General features: G+C 40.4%; 1 protein-coding gene across 5 annotated transcripts in view; it reads left to right on the top strand.

Annotated features, from left to right (window-relative positions):
* VPS13B (vacuolar protein sorting 13 homolog B) overlaps positions 1–23,206 on the top strand; it is a 357,420-nt gene that overhangs the window by 169,729 nt on the left and 164,485 nt on the right. For all 5 annotated transcript variants that reach the window (XM_081873883.1, XM_081873885.1, XM_081873882.1 and 2 more), the window contains exons 23-26: positions 4,487–4,721; positions 9,612–9,832; positions 16,210–16,416; positions 22,464–22,635. In XM_081873883.1, coding sequence (XP_081730009.1) covers positions 4,487–4,721; positions 9,612–9,832; positions 16,210–16,416; positions 22,464–22,635 — 835 coding nt within the window. The remainder of the gene's footprint in view (positions 1–4,486; positions 4,722–9,611; positions 9,833–16,209; positions 16,417–22,463; positions 22,636–23,206) is intronic.

Here is a 23,206-nt window from a genome sequence, read left to right as displayed (position 1 = left end):
AAAAGCATCAAGCCTTAAAACTAGCCAACAAACAAGAAAAAATGTGAGGATGTCTGTGATTCAGCCATCTAACAACATTCCAACAATGCATAGTGCTGGATCCTTATAATAATAATAATAATATAATAATAATTTATTATTTGTACCCCGCCCATCTGGCTGGGTTTCCCCAGCCACTCTGGGCGGCTTCCATAAAAACCAGAAATACATTAAAATATCACAGATTAAAAACTTCCCTGAACAGGGCTGCCTTAAGATGTCTTCTGAATGTCAGATAGTTATTTATCGCTTTGACATCTGATGGGAGGGCGTTCCACAAGGCGGGTGCCACTACCAAGAAGGCCCTCTGCCTGGTTCCCTGTAGCTTTGCTTCTCATAATGAGGGAACCGCCAGAAGGCCCTCGGCTCTGGACCTCAGCGTCCGGGCAGAACAATGGGGGTGAAGACGCTCCTTCAGGTATACTGGGCCGAGGCCGTTTAGGGCTTTAAAGGTCAACACCAGCACTTTGAATTGTGCTCGGAAACGTACTGGGAGCCAATGTAGGTCTTTCAAGACCGGTGTTATGTGGTCTCGGCGGCTGCCCCCAGTCACCAGTCTAGCTGCCGCATTCTGGATTAGTTGTAGTTTCCGAGTCACCTTCAAAGGTAGCCACACGTAGAGCGCATTGCAGTAGTCCAAGCGGGAGATAACTAGAGCATGCACCACTCTGGCGAGACAGTCCGCGGGCAGGTAGGGTCTCAGCCTGCGTACCAGGTGGAGTTGGTAGACAGCTGCCCTGGATACAGAATTGACCTGCGCCTCCATGGACAGCTGTGAGTCCAAAATGACTCCCAGGCTGCGCACCTGGTCCTTCAGGGGCACAGTTACCCCATTCAGGACCAGGGAGTCCTCCACACCAGCCCGCCCCCTGTCCCCCAAAAACAGTACTTCTGTCTTGTCAGGATTCAACCTCAATCCATTAGCCGCCATCCATCCTCCAACCGCCTCCAGGCACTCACACAGGACCTTCACCGCCTTCACTGGTTCTGATTTGAAAGAGAGGTAGAGCTGGGTATCATCTGCATATTGATGGACACCCAGTCCAAACCCCCTGATGATCTCTCCCAGCGGATTCATATAGATGTTAAAAAGCATGGGGGAGAGGACGGAACCCTGAGGCACCCCACAAGTGAGGGCCCAGGGGTCTGAACACTCATCCCCCACCACCACTTTCTGAACACGGCCCAGGAGGAAGGAGCGAAACCACTGTATAACAGTGCCCCCAGCTCCCAGCCCCTCTAGACGGTCCAGAAGGATGTTATGGTCGATTGTAACAAAGGCCGCTGAGAGATCCAGCAGAACTAGGAAACAGCTCTCACCTTTGTCCCTAGCTCGCCGGAGATCATCAACCAGCGCGACCAAGGCAGTTTCAGTCCCATGATGAGGCCTGAATCCCGATTGGAAGGGATCCAAATGGTCCGCATCCTCCAGGCGTGCCTGGAGTTGTTCAGCAACCACGCGCTCAATCACCTTGCCCAAGAATGGAAGATTTGAGACTGGGCGATAGTTGGCCATACTGGCCGGGTCTAAAGATGGTTTTTTAAGAAGCGGTTTGATGACCGCCTCTTTCAGCGGATCTGGGAATGCTCCCTCACAGAGGGAAGCATTCACCACCCCGCAGAGCCCATCGCCCAGCCCTTCCCGGCTTGCTTTTATTAGCCAGGATGGGCAAGGATCCAGGAGACAGGTGGTTGGTTTCACGCGTCCAAGCAGCCTGTCCACATCCTCGGGGGTAATGGATTGAAATTGATTCCATGCAACTTGACCAGACAGAGCTCTAGCACTCTCCCGCCCCAGCCCTGCTCCCACGGTGGTGTCTAGCTCCTTCTGAATATGAGTGATTTTATCTGCAAAAAACTTTGCAAAATCGTTGCAGGAGATCTTGGGGTCTTTACAAAGCCCCGGTGGTAAAGGTGGTTCCGTTAAATTACGAACCACCTGAAAAAGTCTCCTGCTACTATTTTCTGCAGATGCAATAGAGGCGGTGAAGAAAGTCTTCTTCGCCGTCGCTATCGCCACTTGGTAGGCTCGACGTTGAGCTCTAAGCTGTGTCCGGTCAGATTCGGAGTGAGTTTTTTGCCACTGACGCTCTAGCCGTCTCAGCGATTGTTTCATCGCCCTCAGCTCCGAAGAAAACCACGGAGCTGTCCGGGCTCCATGCAATCGGAGAGGGCGCTTCGGAGCCAGACAGTCGATAGCCCTGGTTAACTCCGCATTCCAGCGGGCCACCAGGGAATCAGCTGAAAGGCCATCAACATGGGATAAGGCATCCCCTACCACTCTCTGGAAACCATTTGGATCCATTAAGTGGCGGGGGCGGACCATCCAAATTGGTCCCACCTCCCTGCAGAGGGGAAGGGTCGCGGAGAAGTCCAGTTGCACAGCAATGGTGCAGCATGGTTAGGTAGAATGAAATGCAGCTGAATGCTAAACAAAGATTATAGCTTGCGACTTTCTAGTGCTTTCCTCCCTTGGTGAAGTACAGCAGTACCAGAGGACATGCAAAGTTCACTCCGTCTTCCCCATTCGATTGCCAGTAAAGATCCTTCTGATCTCTCATCACCCGATAGCCATCCTTAAGCTGTAACTTTGGTGCTGCTAACACAGTGGTTTAACGTCATCTCCAGAGGCGCACTCCATTGTTTCTCGAGGCAGACGTATGCCAACAATCGTTTCCCTGTACATACCTATGTAATATCTAGATTCATTTAGGCTGCATTCTTAGCCCACTTAAAAAGGTAAAGGTAAAAGACCCCTGACAGTTAAGTCCAGTCGCGAACAACTTGGGGGTTGCGGCGCTCATCTTGCTTTACTGGCTGTGGGAGCCAGTGTTTGTCCGCAGACAGTTTTTTCCGGGTCATGTGGCCAGCATGACTAAGCTGCTTCTGGCGAACCAGAGCAGTGCACGGAAACACCATTTACCTTCCCGCCGGAGCGGTACCTATTTATCTACTTGCACTTGGACGTGCTTTCGAACTGCTCACCCCATTTCAGGGATTCGAACCGCCAACCTTCTGATCGGCAAGTCCTAGGCTCTGTGGTTTAACCCACAGCGCCACCAGTGCCCACTTACCTAGGAGTAAATCCATTGAATTCAATAGGGCTTCTCAGACATGTAAGGAATGCAGCCTTACTATATCTTACTAGTTTTTGTGTAAATAGTATATATAAAAATTGATTAGTATTATTTCTAGAAAATGTTACGGATTTGCAAGTTTATATTTCAACTGGTTTTTTGTAATGTAATTTTCTGCGCATACACACACACAAAAAAATTATTGTATTGACGCGCGCGCGCGCGCACACACACACACGTGTGTGTGTATATATATATATGTGTGTGTGTGTGTGTAATATATATATAATATAAAATTATATATTTCTCATTTTTTAATTATAGGGCTGCATGTGTTTCTATATTATTCAAGTTCCTTTACCAATGCAAATTATAACGATCAGTTACATGAATAGTTTGCCTTTTTTGTGTACAAAGGTACTTAAATTGTGATATTTTATTCTAAATGTGATGATTTCAGTTATGCAATAGATAGTTTTTATTTCTTGGGTGGGCAAAGGAGAACTATATTTGTAATGGCAGATAAGGTAAGATGCAGCGAATGAGTAAGGTTTGCATGACTGATAGTACAAGGAAGGAGCATCTGGTCATAATTGAAGCCTATGAATACTACATCCTTTTTGGCACACTGTGTGCACACTTTCCCTTCTAAACATGGACAACATGCACATTTTCAGACCTATTTCTTGTGCAATGAAGGCAAGAAACCTTTTGATTCCCCCCCCCCCAAACATAAACACAAAGGCTAAATTTCCCAAGTTTCTGTGCCAGTTATCACATTCCATCTACACATAACTGCAGAAGACAGATCATACTAGTAGTATGTGGTTTTGGCAATAATGAGCAATATTTGGCGAAATAATGAAAGTTGTACTTTCATTACATTTGTTGAGAACGATGCAGGCTTCACAAAGCACGAGTGTCTCAAACTACAAAGAAAACAAAAAGTAGCAATATATGAGCTACTAGTCAAATCTGAAGCCTTAGCTAGTGCTAACAAAAAGGTAATAAATGGCAAATGGAGCAGGATTTTCTTCCTCTCTTTTTTGTGAGTTCACTTTCCAAATCAATCACCTCTCTTGGAATGAGGTGTGGAAAGGTAGATATATATTCAGCTTTTTGTACAAACGGTTTTCTGAACAAGTTTATAGGCTAAAAAGACACCTCTTTAGGTGTGACTTCTTTCTAAAAGATTTCCAAAATACAAACCACCTGCAGCTTGGGGGCCTTCACTTGAAATTCGGTTCATAAGTTGTAGAAATATTTGTAGCTGATTTTGATTCTTGCTGTTGTGCAATGCTTAGATACAGTAAACACATCTTAAGGTCTCTTTATGAGATTCCCTTTATGGATTTGTTTTTGTTTTTCAGCTTGAAGTTCAATCCTGCTGTGTGTTCATTCCAAATGACAGCCTGCCATCTCCTAGTACAATTGTGTCTGGAGATATTCCTGGGACAGTCCGCAGCTGGTATCATGGGCAGGCTAGCATGCCGGGAACTCTTATTCTTTGCTTACCTCAGATAAAGGTTATGAGTGCTGGCCACAAGTACATGGAGCCCTTGCAAGAAATTCCCTTTGTTGTGCAAAGACCAATTCTCGAAGAAGGTAGAGTATAACATATTCTAAAAGAGAAAAGTTCATTCTATGGTCATCATTTTCCCTGTGTACATTTTCAATGTGCTGAAATCTTTATGTTGAAAAATGTCCTTCAAAATGCTTACATACAACAAAAAAAAATTTATTTTGTGATTTTGCTCCTGAAATTGTGTTACTTGTTCTTCTCGCTTCTCAGTCTTTAATATTTTTGAAGGCCATCGTTCTTTCTATTGCTGTGGTTAAGTTGCCTGTAACATCCAGGCTTATCTTGTTTATTGCAACAATCTATCTATCTATCTATCTATCTATCATCTATCTATTCTTTTATACATTATCTTCCTCTTGCAAACTCTTCCCATCAGACTCATTTGTTTAATATTTGATCATTTTGTATCCTCTTTATAGTTATCTTAACTTGATCTTCCTTTTAGTGATACAATTTGAATGATTCTCTTGAAACCCTGCATGAATTTGGTGGTTGAGATGAACACAAAATTGAGATGAACACAAAATTGAACAATGTCTCCTCTTTAAATATCTTGGTATCACTTTCCAAGCCACATCTAGCTGGCTTGCCCACTTCAAGACTGTAGCCCTTCTAACACGTAGGACAACTGGTGCTCTGCTCAGCTTTTTTTATTCGAGGGGAGGGCAATTGGTGATCCCGGCACTAAAAATTTTTGTTGGAAAAGTGATTCCACAGATGTTATACGGAGTAGAACTCTGGGGTTGGAATCAGAAGCTGTTAGAACGGCTTGAAATCTTCCAAAATTTTTATCTCAGAAGAATTCTAGGCCTCCCTCAGAGTACTCCGGCAGCTCTCCTAAGAGTGGAAGTAGGATTACCTTCTGTGTCTGCCAGGGCACACTTAAGATTCCTGCGTTTTTTTACGAACCTCATAGATGCCCCGAACACCTTATTGGCTAAACAAGCCTTTGTATCATTACAAAATAATACCACTTGGCATAAAAGCCTACTAGACATTCTATCCAGATACAACCTACCTGAGTTAAATACTCTCAAATTGTGGAGCCCTGATAAAGTTCGGGAATGGATCTTTGAAAAAGATGCCTTTCTGGACTCCACCAAGATAAAAAACTCTGGGTTTTCCTACTGGCTCCCCCGAGTAAAAGCAGTCAAAATCTGTGCCAACTACTTGGTGGAGATCACTGATCCCACCCTTCGGAGAGCTTTTACTATGGCACGGTTTCAAACATTGCCAACTGCTTACCTGACCGGTAGATACACAAAAACCCCAGTAGAACATCGTCTATGTCCTTGCCTTATGAAAATTCAAGAGGACCTTACACATTATTTCCTCTATTGCCCCATTTATTCGGGCTTTAGAGATGCATTGCTGCAAATTATACCCAACTCTATAACCAATCTTGAAGTTAGAGTAAAATTTTTGTTAGTTGATGCAAACCCACGCATTACCCATGTGGTAGCGGTCTTTGTGATGAAGGCCATGAAAGCCAGGGAAAGATTTATGAACGACAATGTAAAGACCCCTTCATCGTCTGTTTGACTCGCTGCTCGTTTTCCCTCCTTTTCTATTTCGTGGGAAGAAGGTTTTGTCGGCATAGTATGTAATGAATTTTAACAATTTTTAACTACTGTAGTGTTGATTTTTGTGCACAGGCATGGTCCTCACAATAAACAGATTTGTTGTTGTTGTTGTTGTTGAGGTGGTTGCACTTGAGAGCTCCTCTTTGTTGACTTTTCGTAGCCTGAGGACCTGCTGTTCCATTACATGCGCTTGCCCTGTTTTCATTGGCTTGAAATGCCCTTCTAAGATGCATTGAATCTCTTTGTAGAAAATGTAAAGCTTGTTCCTTATTCTCTTTCTACTACTGGCAGCCCCCCCCCCCAATATATGGAGGGGTTTTGTTCTGAGTAACTGTACATACTGGTGGAATCAAGTATAATTGAAACCCATTGAGCTTGCAAACGTCCTTCCCCGCCCTGCTCCACCCATGCCCTGCCCCGCCCTTTTAGCGACAGTTCAGTAACATCTTTATGATGTTTCCAGGTCATTTCCAGGTTCGGTGTGATGCATATATACACGTTCGCACACATATTAGATGCAGGTAAATGTGGGGCTGCCTGTTCTTGTTCTTTAACACATGAAATTATTCATGAAAACTTGTGTTTAAGTAAGCCTGTTTCTATCTGTTGGTTCATCCAGCGAATAATCATTTATCAATCAGTCAATTATGGATTCTTTCAGCTGAATATATATGGGAGGGGGGAAGGTGTGGGTGAGTTCATGGCAGTCAGTGTTAGGTATCTTCATGATTTTCATCTTCATCTGTGAGAGGAATAAAACACAGTGATCATGTTTAAGCTGCTATGAAAATTGCCACTGATAATTGCCATTCAAGTATGCTTCATATACATTATCGTAGAAATCCTCAGAGTTAGGCCAATGCTAATATTTTCATATTGCAGTAGTGGGTCTGAGACAGCAAGGGTGATGGGGGGGGGGTGTTATGTTTTTTAACTGAGATTTGAGCCAGGACTTCCCAGTACATAGCTCATGGTTTAGTGGTTCCCAATAGCCATCTGTTTAGTTTGTAACTGAGGTAAGACTTGCCCCATGTCCTTTACAGGCCTTGCACTTGGCCTCTCTACTAGACAGTAGTTGTGAGAACAGTCAACATTAATAGTTGCTGTTTTTCAAATGTGTAGTTTGCCAATTTCATGTCATAACATGGCAACATTTGGGAAAGAGCTATGTTTGCTATTAAGCTCTGAATGGAACGTTCCTGACAATTGTGGTAGGTTTAAAGAATGACATGTGTAGATTATTTATTTTTGTTAGAATAGGAAATGCATGCTCTCCATATTTTAGGCCATACACTATTATGAATTTCTTAAACCAGCTTATGTTAACCATAGATGGAAGTTTCATCTGTATTTGTGCAGTGTTGTTTAAAATGATAGTTTAGGCTGAAGTCCTAATCTCATTTACCTGGGAGTAAGATCTATCAAATTCAGATTTACTCAGATTTAGGTAGGGACATAGGTAGGGCTTGAACTGCCATGCCTGTTTTACTGTTTCTTAGTGCACAAAATCACATACAACGTTTCCATTCTATGACTTTCCTTAAAATATGGTTTGGATGTATCAGAAGGTAAAGTATATTAAAAGATACATTCAATATTCATGAAATCCAGTGTTTTTTGCAAATAAATAAATGAAATGCTTCACATGTTCTTTCTAACTTCTCAGGTAAAACTAGCTGTGTCCATTTAATTCTATCTCTACCCCTGCCTTTTGTATCATGAAGTATTTATTCACCAAACCACAGTAAATGTTACCTATGTAAAGCTAGTGCTAATCTGTGTACATGGATCAAAACAAAAGTTGAACCCAACTGTGGCCATATACCTCATCATTTGAAACATTACTACCTAATGTTCTCGGAACTCGCTCAGCTGAATTTGTACAAATACCCGTAAGTCTGGATGAAAGCAAAACCATTTGGCTAGGTGGACTTTCAGCACAGTAACTCCCCATAGGTTACATTTTGGATGAAGCTTACAGTGCACATGTTTGTAATGAGTGGAATCTTCATTCAGCACAGTTCCCCATTGAAAAACCTCAGTGTTGTGATTCGAGGACCCGATCCCGCTTGGGGAATAAAGACACGTGGACACAGCTCCCCTCAGCATCCTGCATCCCCCACAAAAATATATTCTCTGGAGGCTTAGGGGATCCTCCAGAGGCAATCAGCATTTTTAAAACAGATTCTAGGTCATTAAAGCATTAGAAATATATTTGTCTTTTTACTTACCCATATGAAGAAGGATAAACATTCCTTTAACAGAGTTCTTGCTCTCAGCAGTTTCCATTGTTGGTAGGGAGGGAAATATTTAATTCATGGTATGTTTGTAACAATGTAAATGATAGTGTTGATCAAGATTTCAGCTCTTTAGAACAGGCTGTAAAATGTTAAGAAGGTTTTGCCAAGAGCCGAACAAAGTAATTAGAGTAAAATATTACTTGGGGACTACTGAGAGTGTTCTTAGCCCACAGCTACCACTGTTATTGGTCTGGAAGGTTGCCATGCTTGGACTCTCCAGTTGCATAGTAGCTCTCCATGTTAGGGAAATACATTTCCCAAACTTGAGGTAGGTGGATAGCAAACACATTTGAGCTGATAGAATCATCTCCTTAGTGGTATGCCGACTTCTGCTTAATGGAACTAGGTTAGTTATATCCATTAATTCCAATGGGTCTACTCTGAGTACGATTATAATTGCTACAGCCCTAAAATCTGTTCAATTATCTCAAATTGAATGATTACCCAGAACTGCCATGCCCTCTTCTCATATTCCTGTAAACATATTTGTTCTCTTTAAAAACTTTGCTCTCAGTGATGTGGCATTTTAAGCAATTTTTAGATGTTTTATCTATTTTTGAACCCCAGTAATCAGAATTCTTCACTGCGGAAGATGTTTTAAATTGGAGGCTATAATCCATCTAAAACCAAATTATTCTAAGTCCCATTGAAGGGGAGAGCATAGTCTTAAATCTATCCTACTGAAATCAGTAGAAATTAAAAGTACCTATGTTGGCAGAGTCATGGGTGATAAAAACAATATGACAATATGGGGGTTCATTACGTGGACAGGTGCAAAATATGGAATATAATAATAGATATTCTTGATATGTGTATTATATGTAGCAGGAGATGATAAGGGCTTTGTTAATTCTAAGTTCCACACAACACAATGTGGTTGCTGGTGATCATTATTTGATTTGAGCGATTTTTTTTTATTAGTTTGTTACAGGAATCGTCCAGTCATGAGGTGGGTTAATTTATTTAATGTATTAAGCTTTTGATATTTTCTTTATGTATTGAATATTTTGCTTTTTTCTTTATCCACTAGGTGATGCTTTTCCTTGGACAATTAATCTGAATCATTTCAGCATATATACTCTTCTTGGGCAGCAAATGACCCTAAATATAATAGAACCAATGGGCTGCACTTCTACTCTAGCAGTTACGTCACAAGCTCTACCTTCTGCAGGATCTGAATCCAGGCACTCATTCGTTGTGTGTCTTCATGTTGACCTTGAATCTCTTGAAGTAAAATGCTCAAATCCTCAGGTTGGTTCATTTATTTGATTTATTGGGGCAAATCAAAAATGGTTGATTTAAGAATTACTATTCTGGGTTTTGTAAAAGAAATACCTTTTTTTTAAAGTGCTCTCCCCCCTCCCCCCAGCTTCAGAAAAAAGGAGCCATCAAGATCACTGTACTTAGATTAGATTACAATTTGCTTTGAAGCTCTTTTAACTTTCGTAATTTAAATTCGTCTCAAAGTGTAATAGCTACGGTACATAAATGCATCTTTTGGCTGATGGAGTGAAATGACTTGCAGATGTACTGTTCAGTGTTGGGGCCCAGCTTTGCTGTCACTGTGGATGCATCTGTTGAAATGATCTAATGTAGTCTTTGTGCAAATTAGCACATACCTGTTCTCGTTCAGCATAACATACCGTCCATTAAGGCGAAAGGCTATTTATTCCTTTATGTATTTATATACTTTTACTCTGGCTTTCCATCCATGCAGACCCCAAGGTGACTAACTACAACTGGAGCATAAAACAGATTTAAAATATACGTAATTATTACATTTTTTAAAAGCCAGTAAAATTCAAAAAGGGAAGCAGGAAAATAAGTCTTCAGTCACTGCCCACGCCAAAAGCGTATTGAAATAACAGCATCTTCATCTTTTGTCTGAAGCAGGGATGGAAGGAGGAAAACCAACTGGGTAATCCAGAGCAAAATATTTCACATCAATACCACCACTGAGATTCCCCTGTCCCATGTATCCACATAGCATAACACAACTAATGGTGGGATAAGTGGCATGGCTTCAAACGACAATATAAGCCTGCCAAGTGAGCCCATAGGACATTCTTTTAAGCATTCCAGGCCAAAACCATTTTGTACTTTTAAAGGTCAGAACCAACACTTTTAATTTGGCTTAGAAGTTTTTCGGGAACTAATAAAATTGATATAATACTGGTGTAATGTTCTTTAAAAAAGGGGGGGCCCCCATCAGACTGTTGTATTCTGCATTCTGCACCAACTCAAATTCCAAGTGCTCTTCAAAGACACTTTCTTGTAGAGCAGATTGCAATAATCTAATCTGGATGTAATCAAGGCATGTCTAACAGCGACCAGATCCAGGCCTGCGTATTAATTGTATTTGATTGCATGGGTGGAGCACAACACCTCCTCCCTGTTCTTCACCTCATTAGCAAGGTGCTGAGTTGGAGACAGTCATGTCAGGGGTTGCAGTTCAACCCGAAAGTGGTTTTGGTAAAGAGGGTTTCTAATGGTAGCAGCATGCTGCCCCCCCCCAATCTTCTTCCTCTTCTTTTTTTTTTCTTTTTTAGCTAATAAAAGCTGTCAACTTGGGCAGCGCAGTGTAGCAGAGCTCTGGCCACTGTTCTTCTCATGCAAAACCAGCTCCTTTTAAAAAGAAAGAGGGAGAAAATGTTCAAGGAATATGTGATTATGCAATTAATGCATGCCTACAGAGGACAGACATGTAATTAAATTGCTGGGAATAATTATTTGCTAAATTATGATACGCATAATAGCTCTTTAAAGGATTACTCTCTTGCATTTACATCACTTCTCTGTTACCTATTTGCAACCACCTGTGCAATATCACATGCTTCTGGAGGGTTACCTAAACTTCAGAAACACTTTGCAGTAGCTGGCATGGAAGGCAGGGAAATGATACAAATTGATGAGATTTTTCCTATGTATTTTTATATGTAAAGAGCACAGTTTAAAGCAAAATAACAGCACAGTCCACTACACCTGAAAATGCCCCCCAGGACAGGATAACCTGTATCTTGAACATTCTGTGGAAAGACAGGACAGTCCATAGTTGTTTAGTCATGTCCAACTCTTCGTGACCCCATGGACCAGAGCACGCCAGGCACTCCTGTCTTCCACTGCCTCCCACAGTTTGGTCAAACTCATGCTGGTAGCTTCGAGAACACTGCCCAGCCATCTTGTCTTCTGTCGTCCCCTTCTCCTCGTGCCTCAATCTTTCCCAACATCAGGGTCTTTTCCAGGGAGTCTTCTCTTCTCATGAGGTGGCCAAAGTATTGGAGCCTCAGCTTCACAACCTGTCCTTCCAGTGAGCACTCAGGGCTGATTTTCTTAAGAATGGGTAGGTTTGATCTTCTTGCAGTCCATGGGACTCTCAAGAGTCTCCTCCAGCACCATAATTCAAAAGCATCTACCATATTTTTCGCTCTATAAGACGCACCAGACCAGAAGACGCACATAGTTTTTGGAGGAGGAAAACAAGAAAAAATTATTCTGAATCTCAGCAGCCAGAACAGCAAGAAGGATCGCTGCGCAGTGAAAGCAGCAATCCCTCTTGCTGTTCTGGCTTCTGTGATAGCTGTGCGGCCTGCATTCACTCCATAAGACGCACATACATTTCCCCTTACTTTTTAGGAGGGAAAAAGTGAGTCTTATAGAGCAAAAAATACAGTATTCTTCGGCGATCAGCCTTCTTTATGGTCCAGCTTTCACTTCCATACATCACTACTGGGAAAACCATAGCTTTAACTATACGGACTTTTGTTGGCAAGGTGAAATTAAATAACTTAAATGCCTGTTCTTCCTAATTTTCCCATTCCCAGGTCAGCAGGATGGGTTGCTGGCTCCGCCTCTTTGGTTGAAGGCAGGGCTCCCACCATGCATATTTTCATCACTTCCCTTTGAGCACCCACTTTGATGACAAAAGGTTTAACAGGGGTTAGTGTTGCTGTCACAAGCCTGGTCGGTCCCTGGAAATTCCTGTTGGTAGTGGGAGGCACAATAGATTACTCTGAATGACAGCTCATAGAAAGACCCAACAGCTGCTAGTCTCCTTAGCTTGAGAACGCCTTGTTTTTCTGGGGTAGAGGCAGTAGTCTCTTTCTGTCTTCAAAAGCGAGAGTGACACATAGAGCAGGGGACTTAAGCCTGTTCCCCACCTCAGAACATTCAGGTTCTAGGTTTAGCTGGTGTAGGGTTGCCTCAATTGCCACAGGAGAGCTGTGTGCTCAGGCTAGCGCAAGCATACATTAACTAGTGATTTGGACCTAATAGGATCTGCACTGTGTCTAGCATGATTCTCAAAATAGCGCTTTCTCTCTCTTGTGCTGAGGTCCCTATTATAAGATTTGAATAGGGTGTGTACATTGTTAAAAAGAGATTTGTGCATCTCTGGATTGTTAGTCTTGCTTTTAATTATACTATACTTCTAATTTTGAAGATAAGTTTCCAAAGCTACCACAACATTTAAGTAGTATTGCCAGAGTTGGGAATGAAAGGGACCTCACACCAGTACTGTCTCTCTTTAAATTATTATCTGCATATATGGGAATGATCAAACAGTTCACTTCAGAGTTGCCACCAACATGCTAAATAGAAACCACCACCCTCTTTATAATCAAATGCAGTTAATAAAATATAATCGGATACATTTCTAACCAACAAGTGAAACCTTAGTTCTTCTGCAGGGTTGTTTAGTGTTTCTTTCATATTACAGAAATGGTATCTTTCCGTATTTTGTGTGCAAACAACACATAGGGTATTTTAGTTTTTTGTGTTCTTCCCATGGGAAAGTAGGCCATTCATACATCCATGGTGTACGTTATAGATTCAGGTTCAATACAGCTTGCAAAAGCTTGCTTGCAGATAGGCATCTCAGGCACAACTATTCTGAATCACAGAATCATAACATTGTAGAGTTGGAAGGGATCTAGTCCAACCCCCTACAATTCAGGAATCTCAACACGTGTTGGTGACATCTCTGTTTCAGAATACATTTCTCAGCAGGGGTGTGAGATCTCGAATTCTACACCATCTTCAGGCTTCACAACAAGATAAAAAGGAGCCAGAGTGATGTGTATATTTTCTTGATTGCTTATTTACTTGTGCCTTAAGAAAGTGTTATGAAAAAGCACCATTAAAAGCTGCCATAATACAATAACAAGGCACAGAAATGGACAGATGCCGCAACTGAAAGACAATTGATGGTTTTTATCTTCTTTTACTTTGCCTTGCAAATATTTGGCTAAACCCTGAAGAATTGTTAGGTATATGGTTTTACTGTTACATTGTTTTTTTGTTTTAGAAAGAGTACTCTGCTACGGCCTCTACAAGTGTAACACTGGCTCCTTGTTAACCAATCTAATTTATTAATTGTGATGTTTAATGCTGTTCTTGGTTAGGGTGCTTTTGTAACATTTGTATTGAGTTTCATTATATTGATTTGTCTTGCAAGCTGGCTTGAATGCCCTTTGTAAACAGAAAGGCAGAATAGAAATATTTTGATAAATATATACATAAATCTGGAGCCTGCTTTGGATACTTGTATTCCCTCCTCGTCCCTCCACTCACTTTCCTTCTCTCTTCTTCTGTAACCACAATTAAGCGGTTTATTGGCAGATGGTTTCAGATACTCTTTAAAATGTTTTCTTACCAAAAATGTGGTTGAAAACCTCCAAGTATACTTTCTATTGAAGAGCTTAGCACAGAAATAAATGTGTGCCATAGCCCTTCTAGGATAGTGTCACTTGCATAGTTGCAAACTGTGTTCCCAAATTTTGGCCACAATTTTCTTTCTGTAAAGAAAAGTGTCTGGGGCAAGATAGATCCCACAAAATCTGTTGATTTTGGGAATTATTGTATTTTCTTGTTCCAAACAATTTTAACCTGTTAGGAGTCTCACATGGTTTATCATGCAAAAACTGATCAAGGGAACAGGTTATATATAGTTTTGTCTTCTCCTGACACAACTCACATGGTTTTGTTTGGGACAGTCTTGTTCTCCAAGGTACATTGGAATTTGGCTTGAGGTAACAAAATCCTCCACAAAATCATCTCTGCCAGTTTCTAAGTTTTTGTCAGTGAAGGTTAGGAAACCATTACTTGCAGTAACGTTGGTGCTGAAAGAGAATTTTTACCAGGAAGGAGCTTTCATTCTTCAGGCTAGGGTCCTGTTTGTTAGTAGCTTTCAGCAGGAAGTCATTGCATTATGTGATACTCACATTGCCATAATACAGTGAAGATTTTAAGAAGTACAGTGGTACCTTGGTTCTCGAATGGCTTAGTTGATGAACAAATTGGTTCCCGAATGCCGAAAACCCGGAAGTAAGTGTGCCAAACATCGGATGCCAAATATCTGACGCGGTTTCCGCTTGAGTGAAGCCAATTGGAAGCCATGCCTTGGTTTTTGAATGTTTTGAGAGTTGAACAGACTTCCAGAACAGATTAAATTCGAGAACCAAGGTATCACTGTATCTTTTCTGTGGCCTAATAATGAAATTTCAGAAAGTATTTTCACTCCATAGGGGACTGGGAGAGAGGGCTTGCATGAATCATTGACACTTGATCAGCTTATCAAAGTATACTAGAAATAAGTCAGATATTTTTCAATGTTAACAATATTAGATTTATGCTGTACTGCCATCCATATGTGCCATAATCAATTTACTTATGACAGTTACCTATGTAAATGCTGAAAGTGTTAAATGTATAAATTTAAAAAGTACCCAACTTGACAAAAAGCTGTATGACAAATTGCATGAGGACTGCTTTCTATCAATGTTTGATTTAAATATTAAACATCAAAATATTAATTGAGAGGAATTTTGGGCTCTTACAAAAAACAAATACCTCCAGCTCTGTAGCTATATAAAGACAGTGAAACCAAAACCTGAGGATAAATCATATTCTCAGATGTACAAAATTAAGTCCTGTTTTCTATCAAATTTAAACTGACAGCAGTGTTTTTCTGCATCTGTTCTGCCCACATTAGAAGCCAACGTCATTCTCTGGATATGTCCCGAGGCTGAAGCTTCTTTATAATATATGAACATTTTGATTCCCCTCACCCTCAAATAATGGCAAGCTGGGTATGGTGTCCAGCTGTGCATCTGCTTATGTATTGTGTTTGCAGATTCCCTGTTCTTTTTAAAATACAGTATGTGGCAAACTGTTGTCATACAGATTCTATGATTAATGCTTATTTGTGAAGCCTTGTGTAAATACCTTAGAACTGAGTCAGACAATGCACAGTTATACAGAGTGTTTTGTGAATACTGAAAAGACACATTCCAAGAGACTTTTTCCCCTGCGTACTGAGAACAGCTTCACATCTACCATGAACAAATAATTTCGCATTTTGCAAACTATATTGCCTTTGTTTTTAGGATTTGAGATTGTTGTGAGTCCACTGAATGGAATGAGCATTTGTAAGAGCCTGTGAAAAAGTGTATTTTTTAAAAAAAGTATTTATTAAAACTCTACCTTGCATAGGGCTTGCATTTTTATACTGTACTTTTACATTTGTTACATGCTTTTTACCATAGCAAAAATGCTGAGGTTGGGATTTTTACATTATAAAATCTTGAAGTTTTAATGATTTGCTGAACCTTGTTACCCTTTTCCCGTTTAAGGTGCAGCTGCTGTATGAACTAGCAGATATAATGAACAAAGTCTGGAATAAGATTCAGAAGAAGGGTATTTTGCACCACTCTCCAGCTTATACAGAATCCACTTCAGGACCTGCACCTCCAGGCTCCCCTGTCAAAAGCAGTGTTGGGACAGCTCCACCAGATACCAGCACATGTAGCCCATCTGCTGACATTGGGACAACTACAGAGGTAATTAAAAATTATATTGACATGCTATGGTAATTGGCTAAGAGTCTGAGCAAGTGACCAAATAGGAATCAATAGGATAAAAGATGTAAATAAATGAACATGGATAAATATTCATTGAGGTTTAATGAATCATGCTCAACATCAAACCTTCACAAGACAGAAAGAAGTGATACAAATAAGAACATTATGAATGCGTTCATGGTTTATTGTCACGTAAATGAGTTGCAGTGAGCCTTAGGCTTGTCCTTCTCCACCCCCTCACTATCCAGGTGCAGCAGTGAGGAGGAGATTGGAAGCTGTTGCTTCTGCCTTTGATTAAGCACAGTTCTCCTCTTGGTATCATGAGGTCACTGGATTGGTCACGAGGCAAGAGAAGAAGCTCTTTGGGAATGTGGGCAGCTCCCAATCAACTTTTTGCTCCTGCCTGAATGAAGCAGCCCATCACTCTTGGCTCCCACTGTCTTGTGGGGCATGCTTTTAGTTTGCACTTTCTGGATAGAGTTGCAAATTATTTTGACTATCATCGTGAAAGATGAAGAGCCATCTTGTGCTGCTGCAGATAGAATGCCATTCCCTGCCTCTTTTAGGTGGATCTATATATAAGCATCTCACTTGTTTTCATATTAACTCAACCAAGTCTGGTCTAACTATCTTACTTAAGCCAATGGCAAAACCTATATGTGATTTGTAAGTTTTGCCCATGGGGGAAACAAAGCAAAATTCTAAAGGAATGCCTGTCCGATAATGATTTTCCCTTTCCCTTTCCCTTTCCCTTTCCCTTTCCCTTTCCCTTTCCCTTTCCCTTTCCCTTTCCCTTTCCTTTTCCTTTTCCTTTTCCTTTTCTTCTCCTTCCTTCCTTCCTTCCTTCCAACACTTTTGGTCCCGGTTGGGGGATCTGTGGCCCTCCGAGATGTTGTTGAACTCCAGTTCCCATCATTTCTGACCCACAGGATTGATGAGAGTTGGAGTTCAACAACATCTGGAGGGCCATAGGTTCAGCAAAACTGCTTTAGGCAATTCTACTTTAAGCAAAAAAAACTACCCAACAACCTAGATTTTTATTGTATTTTGGTAGTTATCCATTATACTTCGTTACTCATAAATTACCTCATTTTAGCTTCAGCTAGCTTTCTTCTAACATCAGATCTGACTCAATAGGTTTCCATGAACACCTAGCCAATTGCTCTGCAAATTGATAGTAAAAATATACTATGTTTTGTAATGATTTGTTTAAGTAGGCCATACTGGAAAGCTATGTTTCTGTCTCTCTCGTGGCATTCTAATTCCAGGGTGCTTCAGCATGTGGTAGCTTTATTTAAAAAGGGAGCAAGGAACAAACTTTTCCCCTGCTTCCTTAGAGAAGCATTTTCCTGGTTACATTAGAGCAAATATATTAGTTGCTAGCTGATGGGAAAACCAAACACGGGATAAGGTCTTTCTTGACTCCGCCAAAAGTTCCTTTTGGATTATCTTTTGGTATGGACCAAGATTTACTTTCAAAGGATTCACTTGGTGGAGAATAGTGCTAGGGACACCAGTAGATTCTGCCCCCTTGAAGAGGCTGTGATGGTGCTTGACTTGGACTGTACCACCTGCCTTGTTTATAGCACCTGCATCGTTCTTAGGCTGGGGAGGCAACAAGAGCAACAACAGCAGATGTTCAGAATTTGATTGCAGAAATTATTAAAGAAAAGGAGTCCATGAGAAAATAAGTTAGATTTAGAGACCATAAATCTCTGAATCAGGAATCATCTGAGATCTGCATATACAGTGGTGCCTCGCAAGACGAAATTAATCCGTTCCGTGAGGCTCTTCGTATAGCGGTTTTTTCGTCTTGCGAAGCAAGCCCATTGACAGCTTAGCGGATTAGCGCTATTAGCGGTTTAGCGGCTTTTAGCGATCAGCTGTTAAGCAGCTTATCAGCGGATCAGCTGATAAGCGGCTTAGCGGCTTAGGAAAAGGGGGGGAAGGGGGGAAAACCCGCAGGAACTCGCAAGACATTTTCGTCTTGCGAAGCAAGCCCATAGGGAAATTCGTTTTGCGAAACGCCTCCAAAACGGAAAACCCTTTCGTCTAGCGGGTTTTCCGTCTTGCGAGGCGTTCGTCTTGCGGGGCACCACTTTAGCTTCTCAGATATTGTTAACTTCTTTTACTCTGTATTGTGAACAATAATAGTATAGTAAACTCGTTAAGTTTAAAAGAGTTTGTTTCATCAGTGTTTATAATATTTTAGCTGTGTTTCAATTACTGGAACATGGTACGGTGTAACATTTCCTGGATATATTTAGATTATTGTTGGAAGGGGGACTGCTCTGAAATTTGTTACTGTTTTGTTTATACATCCAGTACAATTTATGTTTAAAGCCTTGAACGTTGTCAAATAGAAATACGCTTGCATCCTTTGTATGAATTTTTGACTTCAGACATTTCACAGTTAAAGCATACTACTTCTCTTCTGGACCAGAATGATTATTTTGAAATGTTTCACCCCTCAAAGTTCTTTCAAGTATACAAGTCTTTCCATAAATGAACTGGGGGGGGGGAGTTGGGGTGGTATGACCCACTCCAACAATTGTTTGTATTAAATAGCATATGAAGTATTTATTTATACTATCCATAGATGATTTATACATTTAAGCTGTGAGTAATTCTTTTCATGCTGACAGGTTGATAGGTAGTGCTGCTCTCTTATGTGTGCAAAGCTATCAGGATTCCTGACTTTCAAACTGGGTGGTGGCTAAGATGGAAACATGAGTGAGAGGCTTAAGCACCAGAGCTTAGAAACAGTTAATCATTTTTACCACCCCTGTATTGGAGCGAAGGTAGTATAGAGTACAACAGGCCACTTGTTACTGTTTACTTAAGTACAAACAGTTGAGGAAGTGTTTAGTCCTTGGGGAAGCTGTATGATTGAACAGAAACACAGAAGTTATTTTGATAAGGCAGAGCAGTAATTTGCCCAAAACTCTGATCATCCCTGAGCTTTAATGCGGGCCAAGGATGAAGGTCCTATATGTTTGGTTCCTCCAGATGAATAAAGATAAATTCTCCTAGAAAAATAAACTCACTATTTTGGGTCAATTTGCAAGAACCGGCAAAAGAATTAAACTGTGTACTTTAGGGCTTGGCATGAGGAGGGGTGGGAAAATAGTTCAGCCTTCTAGATTCTGGCATTTTTATTTGGATGCAAAGTGGAAAATTAAGGCATAGATTTACTTACGTATGCATGCGAGGGATTAGGAATTCAAAATAAAGTGGAATGAGAAATAAAAATGTTTCTTGTCAGTATTCCTAACATTTTGATTGGAACCTAATATTTCAAAAAAATAAAAATGAAATTTATTTTTAAAAATAGTATTAGAATTTATAGCAAGAAATTATTCCCCAGTCTGTTCAAAAGTGTCTAGACAACTTTCAATTTCGTGGTTGGAAGATCTAATTTGGCACCCATCATGGGACCCATTGTTATGATGGCCTCCAAAAACACAAACTGCATGCAAAGCTCTTTGTGTGAAACATGATTTTAGACAGTTCTAATCAGGACATTAAATCATTCTCTGTGCAGTTTTTCTTGTGTTGTCTTAATTGCACAACTAGTTTTCTATGCAGTTTACATTCTCAGCTAAAGTCACACCAGCAGTTGCTCATTTCTTCCCGCAACTTGGATTAAGCCATAAAATGGGAGATGTTTTGAGCAATCATCTTTGAGCATTTTTTCCTTTTCTTATATTTGACAAGGAATAAGAAAAACATTGAACAATTTACATTTCTGTATACTTCAGAAGCAAGGGCATGATGACCCATGCATCTGTGATAGATTTTCTGTAATGTTTGGTTCATACAATGAGATATTATGTGATATTTTCATGCAGTTATTACCTAAGAAGTGTTGTCGGCTCAGATAACATTTGTAGTGTACTTCTGAGAATTTGCTAGGTTTGCTATTGTATTCACTGGAACACAGATTTGAGTCCTTGAAAGTTAAACATGTGGTAGATAATTACATACTCATTCCTTCTGTAGAGAATGATTGAATATTTTTGAAATGCTTAATTTATGTTAGGCTCCATGGATTTAATTAATGCTACCACAGGTGAAGTTATGCCCTATTATTAACTAGTTGATTAACTGTGGAAAGTGATTGGATTTCTAATATATTCAGAATATATTTTGAAGCCTTTTCCCACACTCGGTTTTTTTTCCTTCAAACATTGCAAAGATATCTGTAACTTCCAACTGCTAAACACAAAACAGATTTCTCTGGAAGGAAGTCCTACATCTCAGATTAAAGTCTGAAACAGCTGAATGCAAAAGGTTTTTTAAAATCCAATTTATAAATATCAAATCTTGCCATGACCTTGTTATTTTCTTCTTTCTATAACTTTTTATTTACTATTGTTAGGATAGATCTTTTGTCATGAAAATGAATCATTTTTGCAATTAGGTCAGTAAAAAAATCATATATATGTGATGAGGGTAGGAGCCTCCTCAGCTGCTGCCATATACATATATAGACTATAAACTATAGTTTGGCAGATCTAACTCTGAAAATGATCGACAAAGAAGTTCTGCAATGCTGCTGCTTTCAAGCACATGGAAAACTATTCTTTTATTAAAATTAAACCACTTGGGAGCAGCAAACCTATCCAGAGAACATCAAAACTGACTTGAACTTCACTTTTGGACCAACAGAGAACACGTTTTCATGTTTTAAACAAGTAATACTTTGACTCCTAATAAGATACATTTGTTTACTTCTGTTATGGTAAATCCATACATTCCTCTTGCAGAAGGGAGATTCTGACTCTTCGTCGCTTTTAATTTTTAGTGTTCCCCCCAACTTATTTGTCTGTTACGTGCTTTTGTGCCTGACCAAGTCAAATGCATTGTAACTGGTTTTCAAAAGTTTATAGGAAATTTAGATGAATTATTTGAGGAAAAACTTGATGCAAGAAGGTGAAAATATAATGATGGATGTAGGTTGTTTAGTTACAAAAGAGTGGTGGGAAGGAAGGGGGGACTTGTTAAGTAGCACTATATAAGGGACGTCCAACTCCCAAGAGACTGCGATCTACTCCCGGGGGGGAAAAGTGGCAGTGATCTACCCATTTTTGAGGGGAAGGGAGTTCAGAGTTGTTGAGCTATTTTTAGAGGAGCAGGTCTAAGTTGTTGAGCTATTTTTAGGGGGGAGATTCCCAAAGTTGGGTACTTTTTTTAAAACAATAAGTGTGCAGAATTAAAATAAATCACTCACCAACAATACAGCTGCTAACAGACAGACGCAGCGTTACAGCAGACAACAAATGATTGCTCACTAAATGACCATTTGGACACCCCTGCACTATATCTTGAATTGGGCTCAGTAGCATGTAGGCAGCCAGTACAAATTCTTCAGAAGTAGTATTATATTGTTCTGGACAACTGAACCTGACAATATTCTAGCAGTTGCATTTTGCACCAACAGCATCTTCAAGGGCAGCTCAGTTTAGAGTGCATTATAGTAATCTTGCCAGGAGGTCACCAATGCAGGGGTTACTGTGGCCAGAGTTTCTCCATCTAAGAATGGCAGTAGCTGATGAACCAGAATAGGCACTCCCTCCATGACACTGACACTATTTCAAATTCCTTTTAGAAAATTGGATCAGGGAGTACCTTGAAGTTAAGTACCTCTTGCCTCAAAAGGAATACAACCCCATCCAAAAGAGGCCATTTACTCAATTATTGGACCTGAGAACCATCAACTCACAACACCTTTGCCTTGTTGGGATTCAACTTCAGTGTCTTGTGTCTCATCCAGCCCATTACCACCACCAGGCATACTCAGCCAAAATCCCACTCTTTTCTGCCTTTGCACTGTAATTCTGTTGAATCTTCCATGCTCTTTTTTATATCTAGGGAGCAGGAGAAAGAGATATAAACACAACAAAAATGAACAAGATCGTACAGAAAAGCATATTACAAATGTATTTTATATAGATCATATAAATGAATATGATACATTTATGCTAAGTTTCTACTAACGTTTTGGGGTTTGGGTTTTTTGGCAGGGTGAATCTCTACAAGGTGGCGATGATTCTCCGTTCTCAGATTCTGTTACCTTAGAACAAACAACAAGCAATATTGGCGTATCAAGTGGACGTGTTAGCTTATGGATGCAATGGATGTTGCCAAAACTCACTGTAAAGTTATTTGCACCAGATCCAGAAAGTAAAGGAACAGGTATTGCATACAGAATTTATAAAACAAAACTAGCATTTTGAAGTTACCTGGCAGTTTTGTTCCAACAAGTCTGTTAGTATTAACAGAGATGGCATTTGGGAGTCCTAAATCTACAGTCTTCAGACTTATTTATTTGAATATTTTAAGTCAAACTCAACAGGGAAAGCTCAGGGTACGTTACAGTTAAAATGACAAAACAAATATAGAATCCAATCCATTTAAATATTAAGATAAGCCCAGAAAGATTAAAATCTTAACTTGCTACTCTCCATCCCCCGTGCATCTGTGACTAACTTCTTTTTCCAGTTACAGATAGGTAGCCGTGTTGGTCTGCCATAGTCAAAACAAAACAAATTCCTTCCAGTAGCACCTTAAAGACCAACTAAGTCAGTTCTTGGTATGAGCTTTCGTGTGCATGCACACTTCTTCAGATACACTGAAACAGAAGTTTCCAGACCCTTCTATATAGTGAGAAGGTGGGGAGGGGTATTACTCAGAAGGGTGGTGGGAATGGGTGATTGGCAGATAGCTGTGATGAGCCTGTTGACGACTCTTAACGACTGCAATAGGT

Source organism: Podarcis erhardii (assembly GCF_964252035.2).
Source record: "Podarcis erhardii genome assembly, chromosome: 8".
Classification (NCBI taxonomy): Eukaryota; Metazoa; Chordata; class Lepidosauria; order Squamata; family Lacertidae; genus Podarcis; species Podarcis erhardii.
The sequence above is the reverse complement of the archived record's forward strand: the minus strand, read 5'-3'. Positions and strand labels throughout refer to the sequence as shown.